This window comes from Mobula birostris, chromosome 3, assembly GCF_030028105.1.
Source record: "Mobula birostris isolate sMobBir1 chromosome 3, sMobBir1.hap1, whole genome shotgun sequence".
NCBI classification, from domain to species: Eukaryota; Metazoa; Chordata; class Chondrichthyes; order Myliobatiformes; family Myliobatidae; genus Mobula; species Mobula birostris.
This window is the reverse complement of record NC_092372.1, coordinates 221,060,114-221,082,583: the sequence shown is the minus strand read 5'-3', so window position 1 is coordinate 221,082,583 and position 22,470 is coordinate 221,060,114. Positions and strand designations below refer to the sequence as shown.

General features: G+C 43.8%; 1 protein-coding gene across 1 annotated transcript in view; it reads left to right on the top strand.

The window, feature by feature from the left end:
- LOC140194803 (pituitary adenylate cyclase-activating polypeptide type I receptor-like) overlaps positions 1-22,470 on the top strand; it is a 102,415-nt gene that overhangs the window by 79,564 nt on the left and 381 nt on the right. The window contains exons 7-10 of the mRNA XM_072252083.1: positions 4,086-4,239; positions 10,745-10,805; positions 16,182-16,251; positions 21,512-21,603. Of these exons, the coding sequence (XP_072108184.1) occupies positions 4,086-4,239; positions 10,745-10,805; positions 16,182-16,251; positions 21,512-21,603 (377 nt within the window). The remainder of the gene's footprint in view (positions 1-4,085; positions 4,240-10,744; positions 10,806-16,181; positions 16,252-21,511; positions 21,604-22,470) is intronic.

Here is a 22,470-nt window from a genome sequence, read left to right as displayed (position 1 = left end):
AAAGTAATTGCTCTTAAGTCTGGTAGTCCTGGTGTGGATGCTACATAGCCTCCTCCCCAATAGGAGTGGGACAAACAGTCCGTAAGCAGGGTGGGTGGGATCCTTTACAATTTTTCTGGCCCTTTTCCAGCACCTTTCTGTTTGTATGTCCTTGATGGCAGGTAGTTTGGTACCAGTGAAGCACTGGGCAGTTTGACTACCCATTGTAAAGCCTTCCTGTCCACCACAGTACAGTTTCCATACTAAGCAGTTGTTGCAGCTCACTAGGATCCTCTCTACTGCGCACCTGTAGAATGACACAGGTATAGATGTGTAAAGCCCAGCTCTCTTCAGCCTCCTCAAAAAGCAGAGGCATTGGTGAGCTTTCTTCACTGTGTAGGATGTGTTCTGGGACCATGAGAGGTTGTGTGTGATGTGCACTCCAAGGAGTTTCAAACTGCTCACAGTTTCCTCTGCGGTGCTGCCAACGTAACGGGGAACGTGAGTGTGCAAGTTGGAGGGATGTGACCCATGTGCGGGAGAATGGGATTACCTCAGGTGGGAATTGATAGCATTGGTGAGTTGGGCCGAAAGGCCTGTTTCTGTGTGGTGTGACTCTGTGACGCACCGTCACGCTGTGGGCAATTTACAGTGGCCAACCAGCCCATCGGGGCAGCTGTCTCTGGAAAGTGGGGGAAACCTACGTGGTCTCAAAGAGAACGTGCAAACTCCAGACAGGCAGCGCCCAAGGTCAGGATCGAAGCGGGCATTCCGGAGCTGCCAGCCGCTGTCCCTCATCATATGACCATTTAAGAGCTGCCCTGCAATTAGAACAAGGGCAAATAAAATATCTTATAAACCTCTTGAAATAAATGAAACCTTTAAAAATTTTTATTCTGAATTATATCAATCAGAATCCCAAAATGATGTTAATGAGATAGAAAGGTTTTTATCACCAAGTTTCTCTTCCAAAATTGAATTTAGAAGAATAGAGGGGATTAGATATGCCTTTTACATTAAAAGAAGTTGAAGAAGCTTTAGGATCACTCCAAAGTAATAAATCTCCAGGAGAAGATGGTTTTCCACCTGAATTTTATAAAAAAATTTAAAGATTTATTATTTCCTCTTTTTATGGAACTAATACGTCAAGCAGAAAAAATACATAAACTTCCAGAATCTTTTTCAACAGCGATTGTAATAGTATTGCCAAAAAAGGACAGAGATCCTATGAAACCAACATCATACAGGCCTATTTCTTTATTGAATACGGGTTATAAAATAATAGCAAAAATTTTATCGAATAGATTACCTAAATATTTACCAAAATTAATACATATGGATCAAACAGGATTTATTAAAAATAGACAATTGGCAGATAATGTAACTCGGCTACTCAGTATAATTCATTTGGCACAAAAAAGGGATGAGAAGAGTATAGTAGTAGCTTTGGATGCAGAAAAAGCATTTGATAGATTAGAATGGGATTTTTTATTTAAAGTATTAGAAAAATATGGGTAGGAACATCTTTTATAAATTGGATTAAAACTTTAAATTCTAACCCTAAAGCTAAAGTAGTGACAAACTCTCAAATTTCAACACCATTCCAGTTAAAAAGGTCAACTAGACAAGGTTGTCCAGTATCACCTGCTTTATTTGTATTGGCGATAGAGCCATTAGCAGAACTAATTAGAATTGATCCAGATATTATGGGTTTTAGAGTTAACCAAGAGGAATATAAAATTAATCTTTTTGCCGATGATGTTTTGATATATTTAACAAACCCACAACATTCGTTACATAAATTATCTTCTAGATTGGATGAATATGGGAAGGTATCAGGTTACAAAATAAACTGGGATAAAAGTGAAATTTTACCTCTTACTAAAGGAGACTATAGTCAATGTCGATTAGTAACCCAATTTAGATGGCCGGTAAATGGTATAAAGTATTTAGGTATAAGACTTGATAATGATGTAAAGAACTTATATAAATTTAATTATTTGCCACTGTTGAAAAAAATTCAAGAAGATCTTGACAAATGGATGATACTACCAATAACATTAGTAGGTAGAGTCAATGTTGTAAAAATGAATATATTTCCTAGATTACAGTATTTGTTTCAAACATTACCAATACAATTGCCACAGAAATTTTTTCAAGAGTTAAATAAATGTGTGAGAAAATTTCTTTGGAAAGGTAAAATGTCAAGAATATCATTGGAAAAACTGACATGTAAATTTGGGTTAGGAGGATTACAACTTCCAAACTTTAAAAACTACTATAAAGCAAATCAACTTAGATTTATTGCATCTTTTTCGATGATCAAAAACCAGCATGGATTAAAATAGAACTAGACAAGATAGGAGAAAATAAACCTGAAGATTTTATATATAAATGGGAATCTAAATGGATACAGGAAAAGAAAGAATCTCCTATATTAACACATTTGATTGATCTATGGAATAAGATAAATGTTGATAAGGAAACACAGAAATCTCTATTAGCAAGGAGACCTTTGTTCCAAAACAGACTTATTCCTTTTACAATGGATAATCAACTTTTATATAATTGGTACCAAAAAGGGATTAAATTTATAGGAGACTGTTTTGAGCGAGGTATATTGATGTCATTTGAACAATTAAAGGATAAATATAAAATATCTAATAATACTTTCTTTTGTTATTTTCAATTAAGGGCTTACTTAATAGGTAAGCTGGGTCAAACAATGTTTTTGCCAAAGCCTAATGAAATTGAAATTTTAATTCAAAAAGGGAAAATTAGAAAATTTATTTCTTGTATGTATAATTTGATTCAAGAACAGACAATTAAACAAGGAATCCATAAGTCAAAGCAAAAATGGGAAACAGATCTGAATATTAATATTGATGAAACAAATTGGTCAAGAGTTTGTCTTGACAGTATGACAAATACAATAAATGTTCAACTTAGATTAGTACAATATAATTTTTTACACCAATTATATATTACACCACAAAAAATAAATAGATTAAATTCAAATCTATCTGATAAATGTTTTTGGTGTAATCAAGAAATTGGTACTTTTTTACATTCTACTTGGTCTTGTTTTAAAATTCAACCCTTTTGGATAAATTTAAGAGTCTTATTGGAACAAATTACTGGAATTCAACTTCCACATAACCCTGTATTATTTCTATTAGGTGATATTGAAGGGATAAAACCGAAACTTAAATTGAATAAATATCAGAAAGAATTTATAAAAATTGCATTGGCAGTAGCTAAGAAGACTATAGCAGTTACTTGGAAATCTGATTCCTATTTAAGTATGGATCGTTGAAATAATGAAATGGCTAGTTCTATTCCACTCGAAAAAATTACTTATAATTTAAGAGATAAATATGTAACATTTTTGAATATTTGGCGCCCTTATTTACAAAAGATAGGATGACATATTTAAGTGGTCCGATAAAGATTTTGGTTACTTGGGGAAAGTAACGAATAATTATACCAAATTTATTTTGAATCCCATGGAGCATGTGGAAACCTTCCAATAACCAGGCGGTTCTTTTCTTTTTTTCTCTTTCTTTCTTTCTTTTTTTCTCTTTCTTTCTTTCTTTTTAGGTAGGACTATATATGGGGGGAGGGAGGGTTGGGGGGGGTGGGTAGATTTTATCTTTTCATGTATTCTTTTTGAAAATTTAATAAAAATTATATTAAAAAAAAAGAGCTGCTCTGAGGTGGGGTGAGAGATGGATTTCTTTAATTTGAGGCTGTCGGACATTGGGCGATGAATACAGTTGTTAGAAGACAGCCAATTGCTTTCCACACCTCTGCTGAACTCAGTCGTAGGGAATGACATGCCCCCCACAGCCACTCAGATGTATCAGCTAGGGTGAGCGAGTCCTGGGCCTGGAGTCCACGGCACATTAGGAAGGAAGGTTACACTGATCTCAGAAAGGGTTACAGGGTTAGCACAGCATTATGGGCTGAAGAGCTTGTACTGAGCTGTCGTGTTCTATGTTCTATTAATAAGCTTTTTGCTTCCCTCCGGATCCACCACAGCTGGGGTAACCGGGTCCCAAACCCAAAGCCCACAGCACATTAACACAGCCTCTGCTTCCCTCTAGATCCAGTGTAAGGCCATGATGGTCTTTTTCCATTACTGCGTGATGTCCAACTACTTCTGGCTGTTCATCGAGGGACTCTACCTCTTCACTCTGCTGGTCGAGACCTTCTTCCCTGAGCGCCGATACTTCTTCTGGTACATCCTCATCGGATGGGGTGAGTGTTTCATGTGAAGCGGGATAAACGCCACCAGGCCCAACTCACTCCATCCGTCAGCTGGGCCCCTGTCGAACTGGCGGCCGGAATGGTACAAATGCGCGTGCGATCGATCTCGAGAGTGGGGCAAGTGCGCGTGCGGGCAATCGATCGCGTGGTGAATCGATTGGGTCTCTTTTTGTGCAGGTTCGAGTTCATCTCAACGGGTCTGAGTTGCCCCGTGTTTTCTGTTACTAACTTGGTAAAACCATTTACGATACTGCTCCGTTGTCATTCTTGCTCCACGTGTGTGTTGCTCAGGAATTTACATGCATGACATTAGCCGCCGTTTTGTACACTGCAGGAGCGCAAAACCTTCTGAAATTAGTATTTTGAGAATAGTTTTTAATAAACTGTAGATTAGCAATTGGAGTATAAAAGGTCATCTCTGTCACAAAGTCTGTGGTCCAATAGGAGAGACGTTCCACGTTAGCAAGATCTCGACTAATGGACACGTTAGTTCAAAGCTCACAGTAAACTTATTATCAAAGTACAGATATGTCACCACGTACAACCCTGAGATTCATTGGCTTGTGGGCATACTCAAATCTATGGAACAGTAACTACAACAGAATCAATAAAACACTGTTCGACCAGGGCATTCAACCATCATGCAGAAGACAACAAATTGTGCAAATGCAAAAAGGAGGAACAATAATAATAAATAAATAGGAAATAAAGATCAAGAACATGAGATAAAGAGTCCTTGAAAGTGAGGCCATAGGTTGTGGGAACATTTCAATAATGGGGCCAGTGAAGTTGCGTGAAGTTATCTCCCCTGATTCAGGAGCCTGATGATTGAAGGGTAGTAATGGTTCCTGAACCTGCTGGTGTGAGTGCTGAGGCTCCTGTACTTTCTCCCTGATGGCAGCAGCAAGAAGAGAGCATGACCTGGGTGGTGGGGGTCCCTGATGATAACATGTCATACAGTTCAGAAACAGGGCCTTCAGTCCAACTGGTCCCTGCTGACCAAAGCTCCCACTTAAGCCAGTCCCATTTGCCCATGTTTGTGTCCTCATCCCTCTAAACCTATTCTGAGCAACACACACAAAATGCAGGAGGAACTCAGCAGGTCAGGCAGCATCTATGGAGTGAATCAACAGTTGACGTTTTGGACCAAGACCCTTCTTCCAGACTGACCTGCTGAGATCCTCTGGCATTTTGTGTGTGTTGCTCAGGAATTTACAGCCCTGAAGAATCTCTTGTCTTTATTTTTTCCTCTGTCCGTGCCGAATTACCTTTCCAGTGTTGTTAGTAGTTAATGCACCTGTCTCAACCACTTCCCCTCACAGCTCATTCCATATACTAACCACCCTCTGCATGAAGATGTCGCCCCTCAGGTCCCTTTTAAATTGCTCCCCTCTCACCTTAAACCTGTGTCCTCTAATTCTTGGTTATTTTTCAGCGGGGAGAAAGACTCTGCGCATTGTCACCGTCTATGCCCCTCGCGGTTTAATATGGTCTCGAGCTGCAGAGGGTTATAAACTCAGTCAGCTTCACTGTGGGCACCAGCCTCCCCAGCATCCGGGGCATCTTCAAAAGGCGATGCCTCAGAAAGGCTACGTCCATCATTGAGGGCCCCGTCTCCCAGGACAGCCCTCTTCTCATTGCTACTATCAGGGAGGAGGTAGAGGAGCCTGAAGGCACACACTCAATGTTTTAGGAACAGCTTCTTCCCCTCTGCCATCAGGTTTCTGAATGGACAATAAACCCATGAACTCTACCTCACTGTTTTTTTTTTGCTCTCTTTGCACTGCTTATTTAATTTTATTTGCATCTTATTGTAATTTATATTATTTTTTATTCATTGCAATGTACTGCTGTCACAACACAACAAATTTCGCGACATATGCCAGTGATATTAAATCTGATTCAGTTTTCACTCATTCACCTATACCCCATGAATAAAATCCCAACCTGCTCAGACACACTCACTCATTCCCTTGAGTCCCGATAACATCCTATGATCTCATAATTACATTCTTAATTCGCAATTCTCCACAATGTTGACACAATTAGACATCTCCCAACTTAGCAAACACAGGAGATTCTGTAGATGCTGGCAACACTCGCAAAATATTAGAGGAATTCCCAGAGCAACACACACACAATTTAACAATTCCTCTCATAATTTAAGTAGGTATAAACTTTCTCTTTAGTAATCAGGAGATCCAGACTTCTATATTTTGTGCTGTAATCTGTGCTGGATGCTCATAATTTTACAGACTTCGTAGGTCTCCCCCAGCCTCCAGTGGTGAAGCATTAAGTGTTGTTAATGTATCTGCCTCTCCTTGCATCTACTGACTGGGTGTAAAAGTTGCCCCTCGAGTTCCAGTCAAATCTTTCCCCACCCTCTAGGTCTTGATCTCACAGCCAGGGAAGGGAGCTGTGTGCATTCATCCTACCTGTTGTTCTCAGTGTGGGAACCATCTTGCCTTGCCAAAATTCCTCCACATCCTGTCGACCTCCTGTAATTTCCAAATGACAGGTTCTCCCTGACCTTTCACCTCTCGGATGCTCTTCCACAATTCCACGATTCAAAATATCCAATACAGGAGATGGGATGTTATGTTGAAGTTGTACAAGACATTGGTGAGGCCTAGTTGGGAGTATTGTGTGCAGTTTTGGTCACCTACCTATAGGGAAGATGTAGACAAGGTTGAAAGAGTGCAGAGAAAACCTACAATAATGTGGCTGGGACTTGAACACCTGAGTTATAGGGAAAGGTTGAACAGGTTCAGACTTTATTCCTTGGAGCATAGGAGAATGAGTGGAGATTTGCTGGAGGTAAACACAATTATGAGGGTTAAAGATAGGGTAAGTGCAAGCAGGCTTTTTCCACGGAGGTTGGGTGAGACTAAAATGAGAGGTCATGGGTCAAGAGTGAAAGATGAAATGTTTAATGGGAACATGAGGGGGAACTTCTTCACTCAGAGAGTAGTGAGACTGTGGAATGAGGTGCCAGAGGAAGTGGCGGATACAAGTTTGATTTCAACTTGGATAGGTACATGCTTGGGAGGGGTATGGTGCCTGTGCGGGTCGATGGGATGAGGCAGATTAATAGTTCAGCATGAACTAGATGGGCCAAAGGGCCTACTTCTGTGATATGGTACTCTATGACTGTAAGAGGAGTTGAAGCGTGGATCATGTTTGAGGGGCCGAGTGGCCTCCAATCACTCCTGGTTTGCTCTGTGCTGATGTAGATTCTGTCAGTTTTAAAACAGCATGGAACTGGTTCACAGCATTGGATCTTGTGTTTGCCCAAGGGTTTTATTGTACTAAATACAGTGCGAGTAGCACACACCAGGTAGCAACAGATCTCCACATGTATCGTAGAGTAAGATTTGCACTTCCTGCCCTCCACCAAATCCCCCAACCCGGTTAGAAGGGATGTGTTGACAGCTAACTGCTGCCAGAGGGCTATTGTACAGACACCGCGCTATGGGGATCGCTGGAGGGCAAATATGGTGCAAGGCCGCTCCAAAATATCCTGAGGGAATGGATGCACTTCCCACCTGGCCCCTCTGCAGAATGCTAGCCAGATCTGGTTAAAGTTGATCACCCTACCTAGATTTCAAAAGGTAATTAAAGATTTTTAGTTAATTTCCCAAACTTGCATATTAAGTAAATTGATTATAATTTTAACATTGAACTAATAATATTAATTATTATAATATTCCCCTTGCATTTAGTGTCATAGAGCACATAAACAGGTCATTCAGCCCTACTTGTGGACCAAGATGGCCACCATTTTCCCACGCAAACCTTTCCTATGTATGTACCTGTCCAAGTACATTTTGAATGTTGTTAGTGTACCTCTCTCAACCACCTCCCCTGCAGCTCATACCAAATACTGACCACCCTCTGGGTGAAAATGTTATCTCTCAGGTTGCTACTAAAGCCTCCCCCCTTTCACCATAAACCCATGACTTCTGTAAAACCCAGGAAAAGAGTGAGTGCATTTGCCCCTGATGCGATCAGCTGCCATTATCCTACACACCAGTGACTGTTGTCCCAACCTGCTCACCCATTCACTCAGTCCCTTGATTCCTGGAAATATCCTTTTAAACCTCCTCTGCACTTTTTCCAGCTCAAAGGTATCTTTCCTATAGAAGGATGTGCAGAACTGTGCACAATACCCCAAGTACAACTGCAAGATAACACTCCCAATGAGAATCAGTTTCAAAAGGCCTTTGATAAGGCCACTGAAGATAAGAGCCGTGATATTCTGGGAAAGGTATTAGCATGGATAGAAGATTGGCTGACTGGCAGGAGGAAAAGAGAGGGAACAAAAAGCGGGTCTTTTACAGTTGGCTGGTGACTGGTGGTGTTCCCCAGGGGTTGGTGTGGGGATTACTGTTCCAGTTGGCTGGTGACTAGTGGTGTTCCCCAGGGGCTGGTGTGGGGATTACTTTTTTTCACGTTACATGTTAATAATTTGGATGACATAATTGATGGCTTTGGGGCAAAGTTTGACGATGATATGAAGATAGGTGGAGGGGCAGGAGGTGTTGAGGAAGCAGGGCGTCTACACAAGGACTGAGACAGATTAGGAGAATGGGCAAAGAGGTGGCAGATGGAATACAGTGTCAGGAAATGTATGGTCATGCACTTTGCTAGAAGGAATAAAGGCACAGACTATTTTCTAAATGGGGAGAAAATTTAGAAATCAGAGGTGCAAAGGGATTTGGGAATCTTCATCCAGGATACCCTAAAAGTTAATTTGCAAGTTGTGTCAGTGGTAAGGAAGGTAGATGTCATTTTAGCATTCATTTCAAGAAGACTAGAATATAAAAGCAAGGATAATGCTGAGGCTTTATAAAGTATTGGTTGTACTGTATTTGGAGTATTTTGCGCAGTTTTGATCCAGTAGCGGTTCATGAGATTGATTCTAGGTATGAGGAGCGTTTGATGGCTCTGGGCCAGTTCTCGCTGGAGTTTAGAAGAATGGGGGCGGGGGAAGGGGTGGTCTCATTGAAACTCACCAAATATTGAAAGGCCCAGATAGAGTGGACATAGGGTACATGATTTCCTATAGTGGGGGTGTCCAGGACTGGAGGGTACAGCCTCAGAATAGAGGGAAGTGTTATGTTTCATAACTCCAAAATATAAAACTAACTGAAAGAAAAACGCAGAGCTGGAAGAGATGTGTCTGCTTCATTTTTACTTTAAGTGAGGTACATGCTTATGACGTGGTAGTGAAATGGTGTGGGCCATTCACTGACTTTTACCTATAACCTGTAACGAATTATTTAAACAAAGAATGCTTAATCCAACAATATATTTACAATATTACTGATATATTGTAAATATTAAATATCAAATATTAAATACACAACACTGTTTAGCGATAAACTCCAGCTCAATATAGATTACAACTCAACTCAAATATACAATGTATTTCTCTCTCTCTATATATAGGCTTTCTTACACTTGTGGGATAACATCTTTCCTGACAAGGGTGCACATCACAGGTCCTGCCTATGTGACTGCTGATGCCAGGTAGACAATCTCTGAAGAGTATTGATAATGGCTGGGGTCACCCATTTTGTAAAGTCACTGCCCAGAAGAAGGCGATGGCAAAGCACTTGTGCAGAAAAAATTGCCAAGAGCAATCATGGTGATGGAAAGACCAGGATTGCCCAAGTCATTCGACACAGCACATAACGAGTTTTAAGTCGGAAGTAGAGCGAAAAGTTTTGTTTTGCATGCCATCCGTACAGATCATTTCATCACATCGAGGTAGCACAGGGGAAAAGCAATAACAGAGTGCAGGATAAAGTGTCACAGTTACAGAGAGTGCAGTGCAGGTAGACAACATGGTACAAGGACAAAATCAGGTCAGCAGTCCACCTTATCGTACCAGGAACTGTAGGATAGTTTCATAACAGCGGGATAGATACTGTTCTCGAGCCTGGTGGTACGTGCTTTCAGGCTTTTGTATCGTCTGCCTGATGGGAGAGAGGAGCAGAGCGAACGCCCAAGGTGGGAGGGGTCTTTGATTTTGCTGGCTGCTTTACCGAGTGCACGGAGGGGAGGTCGGTTTCTATCCACAAAGCCCCGCAGTTTCTTGCTGTCACAGGCAGAGCTGTAACACAAGTAGGTGGTGCCTCTGAAACACTGGTGAGGGTCAATGGAGACGTGACAAACTTCTTCAGGCTCCTGAGGTTGTGAGCTTTCTTGCCTCCGTTGTCTCTGTGCTTGGACTGGCCCAGGCCGTCAATGATGTTCACTCCGAGGAACTTAACACTCTCAACCCTCATGACCTGAACACCATTGTCCTGGAAAGAAAAGTGTGCGCGGCCCACTCTTCTGAAGTCAGCGAGCGGCTCTTTTTGTGTATTGCTGGCATTCTGGGGTGTCGGCAGGTGAGGGTGCAGAGGGAGGGTGGGGAAGTGTAACCGCTGGGAGCTAGCTTCAGAAAAGGGAAGTTTCCCCGCAATAAGACTGTGTTTCTCTTTTTCAGGGACACCCACAATTTGCGTCGTCATCTGGACCGTGCTCCGTGTGCATTTTGATGACTCAGGGTAAGTGTCAGCACCCCTCTCACTGAATATTTAATAACGGGGAATAGGATGTGGGGGGGTGGGGTCACACAATCATTATCTCCTTCGCCAATGAACCTCCTTCTGTCCTAAGGTCAGAAGTGGGGGTGTTTGCTGATGGTTGCGCTCATGTTCAATTCCATTAGCATCTCCTCGGAAAACAAAGCAGCCCCACACCTACCTGCAACAAGACCTGGACAATATTCAGGCTTGGGCTGGTAAATGGCAAGAGAACATCTGGAGTCACACAGCATGGAAAAGGATCCCCCTTCTCTCGTTATCCATTCCCCACTCTAGCTCTCCTCTTCTCCTTACCTGCCCGTCACTTCCTACCATTTCCCCTCCTCCTTCACTTTCTCCCATAGTCCACTCCTCTCTATCAGATTCCTCCTTCTCCAGCCTTTTACCTTTCCCACCTATCACCTGCCAGCTTTTTACTTCATCCCCCACTCCCCCCCAGCCACATGGTCCTACCTATCACCTGCTGCCTTGTACTCCTTCCCACCCCCCAACCTCCTTCAAGCAAGAGAAGATCTGCAGATGCTGGAAATCCAGAGCAACACACACACAAAATGCTGAAGGAACTCAGCAGGCCAGGCAGCATTTATGGAAAAAAGTATAGTTGATGCCTCGGCCTAAAATATCGACTGTACTCTTTTCCACAGATGCTGCCTGGCCTGCTGACTTCCTCCAGCATTTTGTGTCTGTTCCCCCTCCTCCCTACTCCATCTTCTTCCCCCTTCCCTTCCAGACCTGATGAAGTTTCTCAACCCGAAACGTCGACTGGTTATTCACCTCCATACACGCTGCCTGACCTGCTGAGTTTCTCCCGCATTTTGTGCGTGTTGCTCTGGATTTCCAGTGTTTCTAGAATCCCTTGTGTGCCTCTAAACCATTCCAATCCGCGGACCTATCTAGGTGGCTTTTAGATGTTGCAAATGTGCCTATTTCATCTACAGATTCTTGCAGCTCATTCCAAATCCATATCATCCTTTGTGTGTAGAAGCTGACCCTAAAGGCCCTTTTAAACCTCTCACCTCTGACCTTAAACCAATGCCCTTTTGTTTATAGCAACCCCTCCCTGAGAAAACACTGTCTGTGCCCTCCATAGAGTCATAGAGCATTACAGCCCAGGAGCATTCCCTTCAGCCCATACAAACTATTACTTCTGCCGAGTGTTATCACCCTTCATCTGGACCATAGCCCTCCATTCGCCTCTTGCCCAAACTCCTTTTATCGAACCCATATCCACCACTTCCAATGGCACCTAGTTTCAGATTCTCAGCAAGCTCTGAGTGATGACGTTCCCCCTCAGATTCCCCATAAACATTTCACCTTTCACCCTCAGTCTATGACCTCTAGTTGTCGTCTCCCACCCTGATGGGAAAAGGCCTGGGTTGCTAAACAAAAAGGCTCCTTCATAACCCATAACTGATGGGAGCAGAATGAGGCCATTCGGCCTATCAAGTCTGCTCTGCTATTTAATCATGGCTGATTTATTATCCCTCCCAAAGCCACTTGCCTGCCTCTTCTCCATAACCTCTGATGCCCTGACTAGTCTAGAACCTATCGACCAATGACTTGGCATCCACAGCAATGGAGAAGCAATGAGTTCCGCAGATTCACTATCCGCTGGCTAAGGGAATTCCTCCTCACCTCTGTTGTCCCTCAATCCTACAGTTATGACCTCTGGATGTAGACTCTCCAACTGTTGAAAACATCTATGTTCACTCTGTCTAGGTTTTAAAATATTCAGTAGGCTTCAGTGAGATTCCCCCCCCCCCCTTCATTTCCAGTGAATACAGGCTCTGAGCTTTGAAACACTCCTCATAAGTTAACCCTTTCATTCTCAGGATCCTTCTTGTGAATCTCCTCTGGACGAGCTCCACATCCTTTCTTAGATAAGGGGCCCAGGTCATTCCATCACATAACACTGTTCCTTCATGGCTGCTGGGTCGAAATCCTCGAGCTCCCTCCCTGACACATCTGTTCGTGCTCCTTAACCCAGCGTTGGAATGGTGGACTTAAAAAGATGCTATCATTCTTATACATTGCGGTTCTTGGGGGACATGGTTATGTCATCTTTTCTTTTGAATACTTCTTCCTCTTTGGGATGTATATACTGTGTATGAAAAGTATACACCACCCTTGGAAGTTTTCATGTTTTATTGTTGTACAACATTGAATTACAGTGGATTTAATTTGGCTTTTTGATTGATCAAGGGAAAAAGACTCTTTCATGTCAAAGTGAAAACAGATCTCTACAAAGTGATCTAAATTAATTACAAATATAACACACAAAATAATTGATTGCATAATTGCTCACCCCCTTCAAGTCAGTATTTAGTAGATGCATCTTTAGCAGCAGTTACAGCCTCAAGTCTCTATCAGCTTTGTACATCTGGACACTGTAATCTTTCCCCATTCTTCTTTACAAAGCGTTGCCAGATCGCATGGGGATCAGGAGTGAACAGCCCTTTTCAAGTCCAGCTACAAATTCTTATATTGGATTGAGGTCTGGACTCTGACTTAGCCACTCCAGGACATCAACTTTGTTGTTTTTAAGCCATTCCTGTGTAGGTTTGACTTTAGCTTGGGGTTATTGTCTTGCTGGAAAACAATTCTTCTCCCAAGTCGCAGTTCTCTTGCAGGCTGCATCCAGGATTTCCCTGTATTTTGCTGCATTCATTTTACCCTCTACCTTTACAAACCTTCCAGGGCCTGCTGCAGTGAAGCATCCCCACAGCATGATACAGCCACCACCATGCTTCACGGTAGGGATGGTGTGGTTTTGATGATGTGCAGTGTTTGGCTTATGCCAAACATAACATTCAGTCTGATGGCCAAAAAGCTAAATTTTGGTTTGATCAGACTATAGAACCTTCTTCCAGCTGAATTCAGTCTCCCACATGGCTTCTGGCAAACTCAAGCCAAGATTTCTTGAGTATTTTTCAACAGTGGCTTTCTCTTTGCCACTCTCCCATAAAGCTGCGACTGGTGAAGCACCTGGGCAACAGTTGTTGTCCCTTCTCAGCCACTACAGCCTGTAACTCTCCAGAATTATCATAGGTCTCTTGGAGGCCTCCCTCACTAGTCCCCTTCTTGCACGGTCACTCAGTTTTTGAGGACAGCCTGCTCTGGGCAGATTTACAGCTGTGCCATATTCTTTCAATTTCTTGATGATTGACTTAACTGTACTCCAAGGGAAATTCAATGTCTTGGAAACGTTCTTGCATCCATCTCCTGACTTGTGTTTTTCAATAACCTTGTCATGGAGTTGCCTGGAGAGCTCTTTTGTCTTCATGGTGTAGTTTTTGCCGGGATACTGACTCACCAGCAGTTGGACCTTCCAGATACAGGTGTATTGTTACGACAATCAATCGAAACACCTTGACTGCACATGGGTGATCTCCATTTAACTAATTATGTGACTTATGCAATCAATTATTTTGTGTTTTATATTTGTAATTAACTTAGATCACTTTGTAGAGATCTGTTTTCACTTTGACATGAAAGAGTCTTTTTCTGTTGATCATTGTCAAAAAAGCCAAATCAAATCCTCTGTGATTCAGCGCTGTGAAAACAATCCAACATGGCAAAGTTTGCGGATGATACGGAGATGGGAGGAGGGGTAGGTAGTGCTGAGGTGAGGAAGCATTGTGATTGCAGCAGGAAGAATGGGCAATCAAGTGGCAGATGGAATACAGTGTTGAGAAATATACGATAACGCATTTTGGCAAAGGGAACAATAGTGCAGACAATTATCTAAATGGGGAGAAAGTTCAAACATCAGAGGTGCAGAGGAACTTAGGGGACCTCGTGCAAGACTCCCAGAAGGTTAATTTACAGGTTGAGTCTGTGGTAAAGAAGGCAAATGCAATATTCCCATTTATTTCAAGGGGAATAGAATATAAAAGCACGGAGATAATGCTGATCCTTTATAAGACACTAGTCAGGCTGCACTTGGAGTATTGTCAGCAGTTTTGGGTCCCATATCTCAGAAAGGAAGTGCTGTCATTGGAGAGAGTCCAGAGGAGGTGCACGAGGATGATTCCGGCAATGAAGGGGTTAACATATGAGGAGCATTTGGCAGCTTTGGGCCTGCACTCACTAGAATTTAGAAAAAATGCATGGGGGGGGGAGTGGATCTCATTGAAACCTATCGGATGTTGAAAGGACAGTGCTCTATAAGGCACTGGTAAGACCTCACTTGGAGTACTGTGGGCAGTTTTGGTCTCCTTATTTAAGAAAGGATGTGCTGACATTGGAGAGGGTACAGAGAAGATTCACTAGAATGATTCTGTGAATGAGAGGGTTAACATATGAGGAATGTTTGTCCGCTCTTGGACTGTATTCCTTGGAGTTTAGAAGAATGAGGGGGGACCTCATAGAAACATCTTGAATGTTGAAAGGTATGGACAGAGTGGATGTGGCAAAGTTATTTCCCATGGTGGGGGAGTCTAGTACGAGAGGGCATGACTTAAGGATTGAAGGGCGCCCATTCAGAACAAAAATGCGAAGGAATTTTTTTTAGTCAGAGGGTGGTGAATCTATGGAATTTGTTGCCATGGGCAGCAGTGGAGGCCAAGTCATTGGGTGTATTTAAGGCAGAGATTGACAGGTATCTGAGCAGCCAGGGCATCAAAGGTTATGGTGAGAAGGCGGGGGAGTGGGACTAAATAGGAGATTGGATCAGCTCATGATAGAATGGCAGAGCAGACTCGATAGGCCGAATGGCCGACTTCTGCTCCTTTGTCTTATGGACTAGATAGGGTGGATGTGGAGAGGATGTCTTCCGTGGTGGGGGTATTCAGGACTAGAGGACACAGTCTCAAAATTGAAGGGGGACCCTTTAGAACAGAGATAAGGAGAAATGCTCTGCCACAGACTGTGGTGGAGGCCAAGTCCGTGGGTATGTTTAAGGTGGAAGTTGATCGTTTCCTGATCGGTCAGGGCATCAAAGGATATGGCGAGAAGGCAGGTGCATGGGGTTGAGTGGGATCCAGGATCAGCCATGATGGAATGGACCCAAGGGGCTGAATGGCCTAATTCTGCTCCTATGTCTAATGAAATCTTCTGGGGTTGGGGGGGGTGGGTGGGGGGGGGAGTGCGGTGTGAATACTTTTTATAAGCCCTGTAGCCGGTGAAGCCTCCGCCTCACAATGCTAGAGACCCAGGCCCAACCACGGCAGTGTAGCAGTTATCATTATGCCGGTGCAGTTCAGCGTGTTAGAGATCAAACATCATCTATAAGGAGTTTGTACGATCTTCCCTGTGGAGACATGGGTTTCCTCCGGGTCTGGGGATGTCCTGGAGCTACACCCAGCCACTCTAACACCTTGTCTTCTCCCTCTTCAGTTGCTGGGACACCAATGAACACCGGGCCCTGTGGTGGGTCATCAAAGGACCAGTCATTGCTTCGATCATGGTAAGGAACAGAACAGCAGGCACGCTCAGAGCCCAAAAAAGACAGCTCACTCCTGGCCCTGGGCAGCAGGTACTCAGAAACAAAGAATCACCAGACTGGTGAATTGGTTTATTAGTTCAAAGTCAGTCCATTCTCAATGAATGCATATGTCATAGAAACAAAGAAACATAGAAAATAGGTGCAGGAGTAGGCCATTCGGCCCTTCGAGCCTGCACCGCCATTTATTATGATCATGGATGATCATCCAACTCAGAACACCGCCCCAGCCTTCCCTCCATACCCCCTGACCCCCGTAGCCACAAGGGCCATATCTAACTCCCTCTTAAATATAGCCAATGAACTGGCCTCAACTGTTTCCTGTGGCAGAGAATTCCACAGATTCACCACTCTCTGTGTGAAGAAGTTTTTCCTAATCTCGGTCCTAAAAGGCTTCCCCTCTATCCTCAAACTGTGACCCCTCGTTCTGGACTTCCCCAACATCGGGAACAATCTTCCTACATCTGGCCTGTCCAATCCCTTAAGGATCTTATACGTTTCAATCAGATCCCCCCTCAATCTTCTAAATTCCAACGAGTACAAGCCCAGTTCATCCATTCTTTCTTCATATGAAAGTCCTGCCATCCCAGGAATCAATCTGGTGAACCTTCTCTGTACTCCCTCTATGGCAAGGATGTCTTTTCTCAGATTAGGGGACCAAAACTGCACACAATACTCCAGGTGCGGTCTCACCAAGGCCTTGTACAACTGCAGTAGTACCTCCCTGCTCCTGTACTCAAATCCTCTCGCTATAAATGCCAGCATACCATTCGCCTTTTTCACCACCTGCTGTACCTGCATGCCCACTTTCAATGACTGGTGTATAATGACACCCAGGTCTCGTTGCACCTCCCCTTTTCCTAATCGGCCACCATTCAGATAATAATCTGTTTTCCTATTTTTGCCACCAAAGTGGATAACTTCACATTTATCCCCATTAAATTGCATCTGCCATGAATTTGCCCACTCACCCAACCTATCCAAGTCACCCTGCATCCTCTTAGCATCCTCCTCACAGCTAACACTGCCACCCAGCTTCGTGTCATCCGCAAACTTGGAGATGCTGCATTTAATTCCCTCATCCAAGTCATTAATATATATTGTAAACAACTGGGGTCCCAGCACTGAGCCTTGCGGTACCCCACTAGTCACGGCCTGCCATTCTGAAAAGGTCCCGATTATTCCCACTCTTTGCTTCCTGTCTGCTAACCAACTCTCCACCCACACCAATACCTTACCCCCAATACCATGTGCTTTAAGTTTGCACACTAATCTCCTGTGTGGGACCTTGTCAAAAGCCTTCTGAAAATCCAAATATACCACATCCACTGGTTCTCCCCTATCCACTCTACTAGTTACATCCTCAAAAAATTCTATGAGATTCGTCAGACATGATTTTCCTTTCACAAATCCATGCTGACTTTGTCCGATCATTTCACCACTTTCCAAATGTGCTGTTATCACATCCTTGATAACTGACTCCAGCAGTTTCCCCACCACCGATGTTAGGCTAACCGGTCTATAATTCCCCAGTTTCTCTCTCCCTCCTTTTTTAAAAAGGGGAGTTACATTAGCCACCCTCCAATCCTCAGGAACTAGTCCAGAATCTAATGAGTTTTGAAAAATTATCACTAATGCATCCACTATTTCTTGGGCTACTTCCTTAAGCACCCTGGGATGCAGACCATCTGGCCCTGGGGATTTATCTGCCTTCAATCCCTTCAATTTACCTAACACCACTTCCCTATTAACATGTATTTTGCTCAGTTCCTCCATCCCACTGGACCCTCTGTCCCCTACTATTTCTGGAAGATTATTTATGTCCTCCTTAGTGAAGACAGAATCAAAGTAATTATTCAATTGGTCTGCCATGTCCTTGCTCCCCATAATCAACTCACCTGTTTCTGCCTGCAGGAGACCTACATTTGTCTTTACCAGTCTTTTCTTTTTTACATACCTATAAAAGCTTTTACAGTCTGTTTTTATGTTGCCTGCCAGTTTTCTCTCAATCTTTTTTCCCCTTCCTAATTAAGCCCTTTATCCTCCTCTGCTGAACTCTGAATTTCTCCCAGTCCTCAGGTGAGCCACCTTCTCTGGCTAATTTGTATACTGCTTCTTTGGAATTGATACTATCCTTAATTTCTCTTGTCAGCCACGGGTGCACTACCTTCCTTGATTTATTCTTTTGCCAAACAGGGATGAACAATTGTTGCAGTTCATCCATGCAACCTTTAAATGCTTGCCATTGCATATCCACCGTCAATCCTTTAAGTGTCATTTGCCAGTCTATCTTAGCTAATTCACGTCTCATACCTTCAAAGTTACCCCTCTTTAAGTTCCGAACCTTTGTTTCTGAATTAACTATGTCACTCTCCATCTTAATGAAGAATTCCACCATATTATGGTCACTCTTACCCAAGGGGCCTCTCACGACAAGATTGCTAATTAACCCTTCCTCATTGCTCAAAACCCAGTCCAGAATAGCCTGCTCTCTAGTTGGTTCCTCGACATGTTGGTTCAAAAAACCATCCCGCATACATTCCAAGAAATCCTCTTCCTCAGCACCTTTACCAATTTGGTTCACCCAATCTACATGTAGATTGAAGTCACCCATTATAACTGCTGTTCCTTTATTGCACACATTTCTAATTTCCTGTCTAATACCATCTCTGACCTCACTACTACTGTTAGGTGGCCTGTACACAACTCCCACCAGCGTCTTCTGCCCCTTAGTGTTATGCAGCTCTACCCATATCGATTCCACATTTTCCCGGCTTATATCCTTCCTTTCTATTGTGTTAATCTCTTCTTTAACCAGCAACGCCACCCCACCTCCCCTTCCTTCATGTCTATCCCACCTGAATATTGAATATCCCTGAACGTTGAGCTCCCATCCCTGGTCACCCTGGAGCCATGTCTCTGTGATCCCAACTATATCATAATCATTAATAACAATCTGCACTTTCAATTCATCCACCTTATTACGAATGCTCCTAGCATTGACACACAAAGCCTTCAGGCACTCTTTTACAACTCTCTTAGCCCTTATACAATTACGCTGAAAAGTGGCCCTTTTTAATGCTTGCCCTGGATTTGTCGGCCTGCCACTTTTACTTTTCTCCATAGTACTTTTTGTTTCTACCCTCACTTTACACCCCTCTGCCTCTCTGCACTGGTTCCCATCCCCCTGTAGTGAACTAACCTCCTCACGCCTAGCCTCTTTAATTTGATTCCCACTCCCCAACCATTCTAGTTTAAAGTCACCTCAGTAGCCCCCGCTAATCCCCCTGCCAGGATATTGGTTCCCCTGGGATTCAAGTGCAACCCGTCCTTTTTGTACAGGTCACGCCTGCGCCAAGAGAGGTCCCAATGATCCAAAAACTTGAATCCCTGCCCCCTGCTCCAATCCCTCAGCCACGCATTTATCCTCCACCTCATCGCATTCCTACTCTCACTGTCGCGTGGCACAGGCAGTAATCCCGAGATTACTACCTTTGCGGTCCTTTTTCTCAACTCCCTTCCTAGCTCCCTATATTCTCCTTTCAGGACCTCTTCCCTTTTCCTACCTATGTCATTGGTACCTATATGTACCACGACCTCTGGCTCCATATACTACCCTGAGATTCAGTTTCTTGTGAGTATTCACAATAGAACAAAGAAACACAATAGAATCAATGAAAAACTACGCAGATTGTCACATACACCTATTATTATGGTCTCATGGCTAACCAATATTTGTGCATAAGACCAGACTTGGAGTATTGTGTCACAACATTATAGGAAGGGTTTGGAAGCCTTGGAGAAGGTGCAGAGATTTACCAGGATGCTGCTTGGACTGGAGAGCATGTCTTTTAAAGAAAGGTTGAGCGAGCTAGGGCTATTCCCTTTGGAGTGAAGGAGGATGAGAAGTGACTTGATAGAGGCATACAAGATGATAAAAGCATAGATAGAGTGGACAGCCGGAGACTTTTACCCGGGGTGGAATGGCTAATCCAAGGAGACATAGTTTTAAGGTGATTGGAAGAAAGTATAGGGGGATGGCAGAGGTAGTTTTTTTTAATGCAGTGAGTGTTTGGTGTGCGGAACATACTGCCATGGGATTTTCTCTTTGGAGTGAGGGAGGACGGGAGGTGATTTGGTGGAGGTGCATCATTCTTCATGGATGAAGACCCCAGTGGTAACAATTAGTCAATGGGGTAACAAACTCTTAAGTGGTTTAGAGTTATAGAACTATGAGGCTGTGACCTCTGCTCCTAGACTCCCCTCTCATCCTCTTTCACTCCAAGGAGAAAAGCATTAGCTCGTTCAACCGTTAGCCAAGCCTCTACTTTCTTAAAAGTTTGCGAGGATTCGGAGTGACAGCTAAAAATTTGACGAAGTGGTATATAGATGGGCACTGGAGAGTATACTGACTGGTTGCATCACAGCCTGGTATGGAAACACCAATGCCCTTGAACGGGAACTCGTACAGAGGTGGATTCGGCCCAGTCCATCGAGCTCATCTACGCGAAGCATTGTCACAGGAAAGCAGCTTCCATCATCAGGGACCACCGCACCCAGGACACGCTCTCTTCTCACTGCTACCATTAGGAAGAAGGTCTAGGAGCCTCAGGACTCACACCACCAGATTCAGGAACAGTTATTACCCCTCATCCACCAGGCTCTTGAACCAAAGGGGATAATTTCACTCACCCCTACACTGAACTGCTCCCACAACCTATTGGCTCACTTTCAAGGACCCTTCAGCTCATGTTTTTGATATTTATGACTGTTATTTTTGCAGTTTGTTGTATTTTGCACATTGGCTGTTTGTCCGACCTGTTGGGTGTAATCTTTCATTGATTCTATTGTGTTTCTTGGATTTACTGTAAATACCCGCAAGAAAACAACTATCAGGGTTGCATGTGGTGATGTAAGCAGTATGTACTTAGATAATAAGTTCACTTTGAACTATCCTCTAATTTAGGCAGCATCCTGGTAAATCTCCTCTGCACCCTCTCTAAAGCTTGCACATCCTTCCAATAATATGACCAGAACTGAATACAATGTTCCAAATGTAGTCTAACCAGGGTTTTGTACAACTGCCGAGCGGCTCTTGAACCCAATCCCCCGACTAATGAAGTCCAACGCATCATATGCCTCTTATACTCCCTAGTGTGAAGCTGTGTACCCACGTGGGGTGCTCCTACTGTTGGTTGATGTGTTTCTTTGTGTTTCTCACCAGGTCAACTTCATCCTCTTCATCGGAATCATTTTTATCCTCGTTCAGAAGCTTCAGTCACCTGACATGGGGGGCAATGAGTACAGCATCTACTTGTAAGTGTTTGATCTTTAACCTTACCTTTGAGTGAACAGAGGATGTCTACAGGCTTCCTGCCTCTCGCTCCAGGCATAGGGTTCTCCTCCAGTCTGTTACACCTTTAATACCTGGCAAGAGGCAGTCTGATTGATTGCTGGAAACTCAAAGCTATTTCCTCGGGGAAGTCCCTCTTCCTCTTCCCCCCTCAACTCTTCTTCTCTCCCCATCCATTCCACCACCACCTCTCTCCCTTCTGTCCCCTTTCCTTCCTGCCCGGTTCTGTTTCCTCTTCACCCGCGCCTTATCTCCCTCATTCCCCCTCTCTCACACCCCTTTTCTTCCTACCCAGTCCTGCTTTCTCTTCACTGTTCCCTTATCTCCCTCATTCCCTCCTCCTCCTCTCTCTTCCCTTCTCTCCCCTGTCTCTTTCTCCCTTTCTCTATCTGTCTCCTTCCCTCTCTCCCTCCATCTCCCTCCTTCCCAATGCAGCAGTGTGACTCTCAGCCACAGATCACCTCCACACAGGACTGGAAGCAGACGGGGTCATAGGTCGCCAATTCCAGAGTGCATCCTGTTTATTGATTTATCCAGTCCCGAGAATATTGATGAGCATCCCAGTTTAAATTGCCCTTCCCTAAGCGACCCACGTGAACTACAGCAGTCCTTTCTCAGAATAGTGTTATAACATGGGAGGCCATACTGCCCATTTAGCCTACGTCAGCCCTCTGAGCGGACCCATTTTCCAGTAATTTAGCCTCGCCCATGTCCCCACCTACACGTCCGATGCACCCACACACTGGGGACAAGTCACAACAAGGGAGTTAACCTCCCAGTGTGGGAGGAAACTGCACCACCAATGGGAAACGCGCACAGGGAGGTTATGA